This window comes from Cardiocondyla obscurior, linkage group LG02 (genome assembly GCF_019399895.1).
Source record: "Cardiocondyla obscurior isolate alpha-2009 linkage group LG02, Cobs3.1, whole genome shotgun sequence".
In the NCBI taxonomy this organism is placed as follows: domain Eukaryota; kingdom Metazoa; phylum Arthropoda; class Insecta; order Hymenoptera; family Formicidae; genus Cardiocondyla; species Cardiocondyla obscurior.
Window position 1 is genome coordinate 1,536,491 of NC_091865.1, and position 12,871 is coordinate 1,549,361.

Below are 12,871 nucleotides of genomic sequence, written 5' to 3' on the forward strand. Positions count from 1 at the left end.
CGTGGTCAAGCAGAAAAAAAAAAAGAAAGAAAGAAAGAAAAAAAAAAATTACCTCGACAATTTATACAGCGTTTTATTAAGGCTAATACGAAGGGCGGCACCGGGGTTCGACAATAAAGGAATATTACTAGGTACTAGGTCCGTAATACGTTCGATCCCCCGGCGTAATCTACGAAGCGTTTCAACGGCCTTCTCGCTAGTCATCCGTTATGCGTGCCCACGCATTCGCGAGCGTACGCAACGCACGCAGCCGCGAAAAATAATCCGCGCGTAGTCGCGCCCGAGAAAATGGGTTTCGGACGAATCGGGACGAGAACCCGATCTTATACTCGATTTCGTTCGCGAACGTCTCCCTCGATCAGATTCCAATCTCGAATCGCGCCTCTCTCGCCGTAGACATTCGTTTATCCGCTCGTTGACCTAATCCGCGGACGTCGTTTCGCGATCATGTATGAATACATTTATGACGTCGCGAGCGGCCGTTCCTTACCTTAGAATTCCTGACTTAAAGAATGGGCGCGTCGCGTGATACGAATGGACCGTTCATTATAACAAATTAAAACAACGTTACAATATTTATCGAGATATTGCCTCGATATGTTAGAAACCGAATAATTACAATGGAACACACTTATTGCGATATTACATTTTTTTATTTCCGATGCTATTTCGGTATTTCCAATACTTTCGTTACTATTTATTCTATCTAGATCCGCGCGTCGCGATATACGAAAGCAATTCCCGGATAATGATTGAAAAATTTAAAAGCCGAAGGAGATTGGAATGAATCGATATTCGCGTTCTGTATAAAACGTTCCCCTTGTTCTTACATCACGCTCGTAAAACTCGATCCAACGTACCCGAAGCATTCAGTACCGTCTGCAGAAAATAATCCTGTTAGATACCTCTCTCCGGCATGCGAATGTGCGTCTCGGAAAAATCTTCATCATAGGAACGCGGATAAGTGCATGCACAGCGTCGGAGCCGCTCGCGCTTTATTCGATATCCCCGTTAATCTCGTCGTTACTCGACGGATACGCGATATTCGCGCGTGAAAAGTTTTAATGCCGCAATATATTCCCGATGGTAAGAATCCAAAGTCAAGGTCGCGATTTCGATTCCATATCGGGCGTAAAGTTGACGGCGACAAATCGCCGGCGTGCAGCCCGCCGTAAAAGAACAACCCCCTCCGGGAAATTGCGATGCAAATAATCCCGCACGTCCGACTCGGAACGAATCGGGCGCGCGACGTGAGTAATTAAAGGCGCGATTCGGATCTGCAGCCCTTTACTTCGCAATGCGAATAAACACGCGGCCGATTGTTTCTTCCGATCGAGGCCGAATACCTCATCGTTCTCGCGGCGACAGCTGGACAGGTTCATTTAAATTCTCGCTTAGATTGACGTTACCGGACATTTGCGTCGTGTGTCCGAGCGAAGGAGATTAAGCGCAATATTAATATCTACGCGTGGTCGGTTCACAGCGTTTGAAACGATTCAGTTTAAGGGGGAATAGCTAAGTGCATCGCGCCTGTGTTGAAATGTTGAAATTTTTAAGAGAAACGATTACGGTGGTAATAAGCATTCTAATTATGCAAGACGCACGTTATATTGTTACTAAGCTATTTTATATGTGACATTAAATGAAGGAATAGAGAGAAAGAGAGGGAGTTATCTCAAATAAATTGTCGTCAGGGCTCTTAAACCTTGTAAGCTCACGCATGAAAAAGGTAATTTATGCACGCATTAAAGAAAAAGGTAATAATCTATGCACACAAGACTAACAATATGTTTTTAATGAATCGTACGTATAATCGTACTATAATTTAAATTCATAAAATATTCATTGTAACTAATGAATAGGTGAGGACGAATAATTAAAATTATAAACGCGCGAAGAAAATTCTTTATGTATCAACGAGCGGAATAACTGAGTTCTTGTTTTGCCGGTTCGAGCTTTTCATTTAAATGTATTTAATGGCGATATTGAGAGAATTGGGTGAACGAGGGTGCAAAAATTGGCCAGGACGTGATAGGCCGAACGTAAGAAGTCGCCAAATACACGGTCGGCTCGCTTGGCACAGTTACGTCAAGTTTTGTATTGCGATGGATCTGGATCTTGCTTTGATTAGAGATGGCAGTGACGACCGGAAGTGCCTCCTTAGAAATGACTGGGACTATTTCCTTGGCGACAACTGGAATCGCTTCCTTGGCTACGACCGGAATCGCTTCCTTGGCGAGGATTGGAATCGCTTCCTTGGCTACGACCGGAATCGCTTCCTTGGCGATGATTGGAATCGCTTCCTTGGTGGCAACTGGTACCGCCTCCTCGACGACGACCGGTACTGACTTCTTGGCGACGGCTGGAATCACTAGCTGCGCGGCATCGATTTTCACCGCGTCTTTGCGATTCGTGCCTTCCAATCCGAGATTTTTATGAAGCTGAATCCGATGTTCGTTATAATTGGGAAGAATGGAAATGAACGGCTCCAGATCGATGGTGGTTCCTTCCGGTGTCTGCGACTGAAACTCGATCGTTTGTGCGTTAACGAACTCTTCCGGCACTTCGGCGCGAAGATTGTCGTGTACTTGAACGCGATTCTGATGAGAGGTGGCCAAAGGTATCTGACTGGGAAGGATCACCGCCTCGTAGACAGGTTCCGACGGAACTCCAGCCGGCTTTATGGCTTGAGCGGCCTTCAAACGAATGGTATTGTGAACATCAACGCGGCTTTGATGAGAAGCAGTCGCGCCTGATCTCGGGATCAGAACCGAGCCTAACAGGCCGTATACAGGCGCGACGACCGCGGGATCCGCGGTGCCGCGATTGGCCCGATCCTGGCTAGATTTTTCCTCCGACTTTAAAACCTCGTGGGAACTCTTCGGCGTGGCGTTTGCCGCTGAATCCCGATCAGCCTGATCTCCCTGGGAACTCGGATTTTCTGTCTGACGTTGATCTTGATCGGCCGGTGCTTCGGGGCTGCGCTTCCTGCGGCTCGTATGCCCCTCTTCCCTCTCGACGGTGGCCTTCGCGTGTTCGTGCGAGTAGGCGTACTTGGCTAACAGGACCTCATTGGTCTCGTGCGGTAAACTGTTGTCAGTAGGCAGATTCGTCGCCGCGACACGGAAGCCGTCCTCGTCCGCGACGTAAAAGACGGATTGCAGGATACCGTGCGCGTCGACGTAGCTGTAGGAGCCGCGCGTGACCCCGTCGAGACCCCGGACTTCCTCTTTAGCCGACGGCCCGCCGGCGTAGCTGTACGCGTGCACCCCGGCACGCGTGTCCTGCGACTGATGATACACCGGAAGCGTATTCCCCAGATAGGCGTAGGGCAGCAGGGTCAGCTGTGCGCCCACCGCTGCGCCGAGAATCATGAAAACTGGAATCTGCGGGATTCAAACAAGTCTCTCACCAGCGAGGATACGGAAGCGGTAGAAAACACCCGAGGTAATTCTCGCAATGTCCGAATCAAAGTACACGCCATTTTTCAGAACCGTTTTCCCTTTTCCGTGAACCCTCTATTTAATTATCTCTAATTATCGGAATAAAGATTCCTTTGGAGTCACTCTTTTTCGAGAATTTCTTTTTTTTTTCTTCTTGGGAAGCGAGATTTCATTAAAAAGAAATTAAAGGGCCAATTTACGTTACGTACAATGCGAATGCAATCTTTTATACTGTATTTCATTGCAAGGACTCCTGTCCGGCTACAATTGTAAAACGATAATTGCACATACGGGTTCTACGTCGATGCGTTTATTGCGCTCGCCGTTTGTCGGGCTTCAGTATCTCTACAATCGTCCTGTGATTGAAGAACGACATTGGTATAGTTTCGCGAACAGTATCCCGTTACTCGCTATCGCAGATTCGCCGGAGGAATAGATACGCCAAATACGCAAGCACGATGCATTATACTCGCCGTACATATGCACGTGTTACCGAGGCGCAGAAAATTCGGTCGAGCGCACTTTATCTGGTAACAAATGCAAATTGCGAGTACACTCGCCCTCGAAGCCCTCATTTTGCATGCAATCGTCGCGTCGGTAGATTTACTCGCGCAACTAGCTGGTGCATTCTCGAAACATGCCCTTCGTAGAATACCGCGAAAGTACCGCATCGGGAATTTCGTTCTCGGAGGACGTAAAAAAAAAAAGAAAAAAAAAAAGAGAGAGAGACTTTTCAGTTTGCCACAGCGAACGAAATATCCAACGAATTTTTACTCCCGCGGTATCGGCAATGTGGGAGCACCTCCGCAACGAGTGTGGGAAGGGGTGACTTTACACGCATGAGCCTCCCGGGAGATTCAGCCTCTCGTTGCGATCGAATATGGCCCGAAAACGATGAGCCGCCTGCGCGGTGCGAGGAAAAGTGACAAAGCCACAGTCTCGAATCGTTATCTGCGACTTCAAGAGAGCCATAAAAAGAAAAAAAAAAGTCAACGATTCAAATCTATATTTTTTCTCAAAGCAAGTACGCGTTGGTACAATTTTATCAACGAGTGCAATCAAATACTTATTACTCTTATCTGTGACTTTTCCTCGCGAAACTGGGGATTTATTCCGCGAATAAAAATAAAAAAATTGATAAGAGCGCATCTCGAAGAACGAGTATAATTAAAATAATTGCAACATCTGGATCTTTGCTGGAAAGGCAGCGCGGGAGATTAGGCCAATAATTGCGTACAGTTATTAAACAAATCGTAATATATCGCAAAGTGTTCACTTAGATTGACGGTGAATTATTTTCGTGATTACAGTTACACGCTCGAGATTTCCATGTTCGTTCAAACGGACAACTATAAAAGCAGATTCTTCGAAACTGTCGCAGTGTCCGCAGAGTGTCTGGCAATTTAAGCCAGCTATAAAGGTCGAACAAAAAGTTGCGGAACAGTTGTAACGTTGTACCCCGCAAGGCCGACTAGAGGAGTCTTACGTTGCGAAAACAGCGGGGTTCTATCCCCATATTGGTGTTGGATAAGAATGCCATTTGGCGAGGATTTCGCCGCCGTAAAACGCACGCGGTGGTCGGGCTCTTGTATCGTGAATTTAACACGCGTATATTTTCCAAAGCTTTTATATCTAGGCAAAAAGCAAGTGGGCTTCGCGCAAGAGTATCCCTTTCAAATAAATTATAACGCTCGTACGTCATTCCCGTAGACATTTGCTCTCTGTAAGAGCCGCTGTTTAATGAGGTGTCTGTATAATAAAGACTAAAATTTCGCTTTCAGCGTCGTGCGTAATAAGCCGAAAATATGCACGTCGTCAAAAAGTTATGAGTTTCACACACTTTTAATTCGCGTGCATAGATGTACAATAAAATCTTTAAAATATGCAATATTATACTGATAATATTTAATTTAATTAATAATGAATAACTCTTTAAAAATTATTCGTGGTTTTATATCAATGCATTTTAAACACTTTGGTGTTTTAATATTAGTTAAATAAAATGCACAACGTGTCGCGGACTAATTCTTTTTCATCTTACACGCGTCGATGTGTTTTATATTTTAAGATTAAAAAACATTGTTAAAACATTGTTAAAAAAAAAAAAAATTATTATCTTTGCAATGAGAAAATTCATGAAAAACGTAAAAATCCTTCAAAATTAAGAGAAAGCTTAGCAGATTGCACTTACCAGTGCCCGCATCGTACTCGATATGTCTCTGCCGGTTCCTTGCTAGTTGAAGGACTGCTTGGGCTGTGCACCTTGCTCGTGGTCTGGTTTTGACTTATATACGCGGCGCGAACCGCGCGAGACGTCTTCGAACCAGGAACCCGAGGAATCGTCGAAGGACAAGGCAGATCCATTCGCCGGGACAGGATCGCATCAGTCGATTCTAAGATCCCTGCAAGCCCATCAAGCCGCCTTTGGTATGATAATATCATTCGCATGCATCGTAAAAATAAGAAAAGTCGATATACCGGATTTAACGCTTGCCCTTCTTCGCAAGTGGTGAAGTTTTTTTTTTCTTTTTCTCGAGATGCCATTCTAAAACAATTATTAAACAAATTGAGTTAATTAACTATTAAAAAAAAACCATTAAATTTTTATTACAATTCGTATTTTGCTTTTCGATTTGCAGAAAAAGATCTACAGCACACTCACTTGGTTTCAAATTAATTACCGATGTTATGGCGAGGGAAAACGAATGTTCAATCATTCGCAACGAATCCTCGGTAAATTGTAATTACCCTTACGACGTGCGGAGACTTTTACATGATGCTGAAAATAAATGAAGCGTCGTCAGAATGAAGCATGAATTGAATGAAGCAACTTAGGGAAACGGAACTGGTTCGACTCACCCGAGGTCGTTCAACGATCCCAATCGTGTAGATATAAAATTACTTCGCAACCCACTTGAGCTCAGTGTTCTGGCTTCGCACGCTTGGCCTCGAATCGCTTAATCTGCAACGCTGTGACGCATTTTAATGAGGTTCTTATGCCCGATGCCTTGTTCCGGTTACGACGGATTCTGCATTTAGCCCGAGAAACGTAATAATGTGGTGAAAAATGGATCTCCGAGCGCTTCTTGTTATCTTGACATTCCTCCCAGCTTCTTTTCTGCCAGAAGACCCTTTAACAAGAAATTTCATTATTTTAAGAAAAGAGAGAATTCGCGTTCTCACATTATTAGTTTAATGTCGTCATCGTAATTGCTACGACGATTGAATCACATCAAGGCCGTCAAGGGTCTACCTGAGTAACGCTGCCTCGTTTCTGCCTCGCCTTATAAATACGCGTGCACACGCATACACGCGCGCGCGCGTATTTACTTTTGAGACGAAGCTTGTTTCTTAAGTTTAATGGGCGCAGTTTAATAAAGCGCATACCGAATCGAAACCTATACATGTCATAAGTTTGCGAACAGGATCAAGTAACATGCCTTTAATTTTCTTGATGGTGCTGAGGGAGGAGGCTGAAGCCCAACCTGTTGCTTCTTTTATTGCCTCTTCCGCCGCGGAGCACCGTATATTTAAGAAATCGCGCATTTATACCAGCAACAAGTTTGTACTTGTTAAAGGTTCGTACTTATTATATGTTTTTCTGCCGCATAAGCATATTACTCCTCTATTATAGTCACGATAAAGTATGTGCGATAAATATATTTTAACATAATGTATAATTAGTATAATGAAATTAAAGCGAGGCGCGAACGCTCCTCCGGACACTTTAATCCGCGAAATGCTCATGCTGATTCGAATCTTTATATCCTTAATCTCCCGTAATACTGATTATCCGATAGAGAATAAAATAAATTTCACTCAACCTAACCTAACTCCAATTTATATTTAAATTCCAGTTCTATTGCGTAAATACAAACCGAGACGTGGATCCTTCCTCGCAAATAATATCCCTTTGGTGTACGTGACCGGTACATTTCGTTTCTACCTCCGCAGAATCGCGATTTATGTGCATGATTAGAAGCAAGATCGTGCCTGACGGTCGCCGGTAGTTGTCGGCGATTTTTCAATCGCGAGTAATTCGATTGGCTGCGACACGTTCGTGTCCGGCGGAATTGTTCGCCTGCCGCGGCTTTTTTTACTCCTTTTCTTCTTTCTTCTTTTTTTTTTATCCACAGCCGCAGACCGCAGACATCCAGGAATCTCTCCTAAGGGCACAATAAAATCACACGACTTTCATCCTTGGCAGTGCCAGCAATTGCAATGACCTGAACTTGCGCGCGTGAACGCGGCGTACGATATCCGAGTATTACAATGACGTAAAGGGCTAACGCGGGAGATCAACCTGTCTACCGTGATGTTCAAGCCAGATACCGCAGAAATTTGCATATATTCAGTTTTCTCCAAGAGAGCGGATTTTCAAACACACATGGAAAATCATAATGGATTATATATACAATATTAATGCAAATAACAATCAATTAAATTTAAAATAAATATAATAATAATTAATTACCAAAAACTAGTTCTAGAATTTTGAAATATATTCTTGATAACTACAAAACTGAAAAAAAAAAGTGTAACCTTTTCTAATTTAATTAATTCCGCTTACTGGCTTAATCTTCACAACCACTGAAACAGTTCTGTAACGAGATTCATATCTTGTAATCGAGTAATTCGATTCCGGGCATCGCGGAGGAAGATTTTTCATTTTTCTGGTTATCGGGCCGTGATCATCGAGATGAAAAATCGGAATGTAAGAAAACGTGGGCGGGGTATAGTATTCGCAGAATATCGCGTTCGATCTCGGTCCAATGGACTGGCACTCGTGATTTTTTTCGTTATGCTCGGCGCACAAACGCGATATAAATAGGAGAACGTTACGATAAGCGGGAAATACAACTTCCATAATACGATGGCCAGTTACGTGCGTATTATTCTGAATTTCAAACAGCACGGGTAAACGACGGCACTTAATTCACGCCCAGGCGCACGTGCGCGTCGACATTGCCGATTTGAAGTCGACTTTTAATATCGTCAAGATTCCTTATGCATTTGCTGCTTTTAAGGGAGCGATCGACGCCAATTCTCAATCGGGGAATCTTACCGCGTCTCCCAACCCGGATGCTGCTTCTCTCGAGTATGCGCCCCGCGCAGAATTCTCACGGGACACGACGCATTTGTTTGTCAATTTCTAAGCATCCCGCTTCCTCATTCCTCCCATCGTCGGGGACCGTTTCGCAGGGCTAATCCGACGGGACACGCCTTTCGAGCGAGTCCAAGCGCGGGCGAAGTAACGGCGGGCCGTGACCTTTCAGGTGGTTCTTCTCGCTTCCGGTCATCGTCCGCGCGGTGAGACCCGCGACCGTGGGCGCTGGTCTTCAGGATATCTCGTCCGCAAGATTCGTCCTCTGTTTACCGCTACCAGCAACAAGCGGCAACTGCAACATCACGTGGAGGAGACACGAAGGCACTGGTGTCTGTAGGCGGGTCCGATAATCCGTGAAAGCGTGGATAATCAGGGAATAGGCTCCCGCGTGTCGACGCAACCACCTAAGGCTTGGAAGACGAAGAAGGTGGCGAAGAAAAAAAAACCCAACGACGGAGGCAGATAAAAGGAGAAAGAGATCGTCCGTCGAGAAGAGCGGAGAGAACGGGAGACAATAATGGTCGGACCGTGAACACGGTCGGCAGAAACACTCGATTACTCGCGCTCGCTCGTGCTCCTCTCCTCCGTGCTGCGCACCGTAGGTCAAGGCACCTTTTATTTCCTTAACCCTTTGTGATTCAGCGTGACTTCAAAGTAATACCGACGGTACTTTCTTTCCTTCCTTTTTCTCTTTTTTTTTTTTAGCTGCAATAATACATAAAAATCTATGATTTTATGATTCTAAAGTGATTATACCAATAATTACGTCTGCAAAGTCGATTAAAAATATCCAGATAATTATTTCTACATAGAATTATTTTTCTGCGTTTAATATACATTTCATCAATTTATTTTAATAAAATAACACGATATTTCTTGTCAGAAACAAAGTAAAGGAATTACATACCTTTAATTTTCTTTGATACTCTTTCATTTTTCGCTTCGAGCATGCAAATTTAGTTGTTACAGTTATTAATCGTCAAATTATAATTATTTTGCAGTTGGCTAGAAATTAATTACGAGAATCTTTAAGAAATACCAGTCGGACATCTGACATCGGAAAATCTGTGTCTTTCTAAAATAAAAACTCTTTCTTTTAACAAAGTAAAAATTAACGAAATTTTTTTTTGTCGATACAAGACTATTTCAAGAAACATTTCATCGATCAAACCTCTCGAACGCGCTGTCATCGTTGAATTCTTATTCTTCCTATCCTCTTTTCAAGGTCGACTTAATCGCTATTTATCATCGCCAAGATCACGGCCGTTTTGCCAGTATCGCCGATACTTTTCAAGGTGCGCGAAAGGGATCGTCGAGCCGTCTTCTCCTTCTTTCCTCTTTCACCTATCCTTCGCGAACGCTCGGTGTACGTCTCGACGAGATGACCATTTAGAATTCCAACAAGATGCACGCGTCCGCGGACAGTAAAATCATCCCTACGGAAAAATCATCGCTGGTGGAAGCTCCATGTGTGAAACCACACCCACGCACCTCGTCGCGTCGACCGCCGGCGAGATCCGGCCACATATTTGCGGAGGTCGCTTTATGTCGTAAACAACATAAACATAATGCAGTCGAGCCGGTGGACCACACCCGGCGTGCATATGCGTTCACTCAGTTGCTCTTACTCTCTCTCGCGAACGTGCATACGCACGTACGTGCGTACACTTACATTGTGAGAAACTCGCATTCGCGTCCACGTACGCATATCATGGCAAGGACTCGACGCAACTATCCGCGCGCCGTGATATCGCTCTTCGTGGTGGTCGAAAAATGTCTGTGGATAAAGCGGATAAATAAATGAACGCTTCCTCACTTGATAAATTGCATAAGTCGCTAAGTGGCCCTTTATCATGTATATTTAAATTAAAATAGATGTATATACAACCAAAAGGCGTGTGTACTGGAAACTCGATAGTGTGACCGATGGACCGGCTCATCGGGTATAAAGTGCGCTAAACGATAAACGTGGCTCACGTCTTTTCTTCTTTATTACAATACTTCTTTTGGCTAAACTCAGCACTCCGAGCACATTGAAGGCACTAACGTTTCTAAGGAACTATAAAATATATTCTCAAAAAAATGTTTAATAACATAAATTTAAATATCGCTCAATTATTCATAATTTATAATAAAATGTATTATATTAATATATTACCAAATGTGTATCTAAATGTTACGATTTCGTTGATCTATATTATAAAATTTTTTATTTAATCGCAATTATTTAACAAAGTTAACTATATTTCCTCAGGATCAACTTGTATATATGAAACTCGTCCTCTCCTTAAAATTTGTAATTTTATCGTTCCTGGTTGTTCTAAAATTTTATAAATATTGTTCGAATCCAATACTTGCTCGCCATTAGCATGTGTCACGATGTCTCCAGATTGCAATCCAGCACTAGAATTAGAAATAATAATTAAAATTTTCAATGTTTTAATTGCTATTACGTGACTTACCTATAAGCCGGAGATCCAGGTATTACTCTCCATACAAGAACTCCATGGCGAACGTTCATATATTCATTATACTGTTGTATTTCATTTAAAGTTTCTGGGGTCAAAGTTTGCATTGTGATACCCATATATCTTCTTCTAGGAATATCTCTCAATGACACACCTGCGACAATAAAATGTAATAAGTATTTTAAATATTACGCACAATTAATAACGTAAAGTCATAATTTAAGTTAGACTAAGTTACCTTTGTTTTTTCTACGTATTTCAGCTTTCTTTAAAAATTCTTTCGCATAATCTATAGGTATGGCGAACGAAATGCCAGGCGTCACTTTCATTGAATTTATACCTATTGCTTCTCCATTCAAATTTACTAATGGGCCACCAGAATTTCCAAACTAGAGAAAAATTCACTAATTATGTAATATAATTCATTAATCACACAAAATATAGCATAACGCTCAATAATTATATTCTAATTGATAATTACTAACAGTGATTGCAGCATCTGTTTGAATATATCCTATATGTCGATTATTTAAACCAAGCTCTTGACTTTGTCTATTTACACTGCTTACTACTCCGCTTGTTATAGTGTTGCTAAGAGCCAGTGGTGAACCAATAGCCACTACAAACTCTCCAGGCCTGATATTTGCTGAAGAACCAAGTTTCATTACTGGTAAATTGGTCTGCATAAGTGGGTAATACAAATTAACAATCATAGACATTTCAATATTAACATTTATGCATAAAATAAAATTAAGTTACCTTATTTATTCGCACAGTAGCAAGATCACCTTGTAAATCATAGTCTTCTATTATTCCAGTATATGTACTACCATCATAAAGTCGTACCTATATATAAAAAAATACAAAAACACTTATAGATAAAAATAATTAATTACATATGTAAATTACATGAAATATTTAAAAAGAATAGATTTAAGATTTAAAAAATTGTAAAATCTAGAATACTTGTAGCACAGGATGTTTGAAAGGATGAAGGGACTCATAAAAGACTCACATTTACCTTAACCATTGTATTAGGCTTATTTATTACAACATGAGCATTTGTTAATATTAAACCATCCTCATTGATGATAAATCCAGATCCATTGCTGGTGGTAATTGGCTTCCCTGTGAAATAGTCTATGCTGTTTTATAAAAAGTAGAGTGTTAGTATATATTCATATTAAAAATAGACAGTTTCATTACCATATTAACGATGTTACCTATTGCTATCTTTGATCTCGATGTATACAACAGCTGGTGCAGATATCTCCACCACGTCCGCTATAAAATTGTATTTTTCCCTATTTTTATTGCTGTCGGACGGTGGCAACGAAATAGCGTGAACAACGAGACAGCACGGAACAGTTAGATTTATAATTTTTTGTCGGATATCTCGCCAATTATACAAGGCATAACAAATGCTCGCTGCTCCAGAAACAAGCGTGGTATAGGTTAGAAACGTTCTCGCTCTGTTACTTTCAACTCTACGTTCGTGCTGCTGCTTCTGCTGCTGTTGCTGATGATACGAGTGGATCGTTCGCGTTCCAGCATGCCGCTCCGTGAACGCGAGAGTCGTGAAACGTGAAATTTTTGATTTATTCGCTCTTACCAAAGAAATACACGGCACGCGCGACAAGGAAGACGCCATCTTCAAACTGCAATACGTGCTACGAACGGCTGCAAATCAGCGGTCTGTTGAAATCGTAATAATTCGCGCAGTAGTATCGAATATCCATTTTCGCGTAAACTTTCAGTGAAACGGTGCCCCTTGTCGCGAGTTTGGCAACCGGTCGACTCCCTTGAATTCTCGCGCTCGATTATTTGCAAGATCGCCATCGGCGATCGTCGGC

General features: G+C 42.4%; 2 protein-coding genes and 1 long non-coding RNA gene across 5 annotated transcripts; all 3 read right to left on the reverse strand.

The window, feature by feature from the left end:
- Positions 1-621: 621 nt before the first annotated feature.
- Positions 622-3,471, reverse strand: LOC139113269 (uncharacterized). Its single transcript, XM_070674291.1, has one exon. It carries the CDS (start codon positions 3,372-3,374, stop codon positions 1,974-1,976), a length of 1,401 nt encoding a protein of 466 aa, XP_070530392.1. The 5' UTR covers positions 3,375-3,471; the 3' UTR covers positions 622-1,973.
- A 2,408-nt stretch (positions 3,472-5,879) lies between these two features.
- LOC139113280 (uncharacterized) lies at positions 5,880-6,924 on the reverse strand. Its single transcript, XR_011547662.1, has 3 exons — positions 6,303-6,924; positions 6,106-6,222; positions 5,880-5,988 (listed from the first exon to the last, which is right to left on the reverse strand). It is a non-coding gene; the product is annotated as an uncharacterized lncRNA (long non-coding RNA).
- Positions 6,925-10,362: 3,438 nt separating this feature from the next.
- On the reverse strand, positions 10,363-12,867 carry Htra2 (HTRA2-related serine protease). 3 transcript variants are annotated; one of them, XR_011547661.1, is made up of 8 exons: positions 12,242-12,867; positions 12,034-12,163; positions 11,778-11,864; positions 11,504-11,698; positions 11,257-11,407; positions 11,013-11,172; positions 10,709-10,953; positions 10,363-10,609 (listed from the first exon to the last, which is right to left on the reverse strand). XR_011547661.1 is itself a non-coding variant. In XM_070674292.1 (7 exons), exons 1-7 carry the CDS (start codon positions 12,667-12,669, stop codon positions 10,791-10,793), a joined length of 1,314 nt encoding a protein of 437 aa, XP_070530393.1. In that variant the 5' UTR covers positions 12,670-12,867; the 3' UTR covers positions 10,363-10,790. The 3 variants fall into 3 exon arrangements, 2 of the variants coding, with proteins under 2 accessions (XP_070530393.1, XP_070530395.1); XM_070674292.1 differs by having other exon boundaries at positions 10,363-10,953; XM_070674294.1 differs by having other exon boundaries at positions 10,363-10,953; positions 12,040-12,163; positions 12,242-12,865.
- Positions 12,868-12,871: the final 4 nt, after the last annotated feature.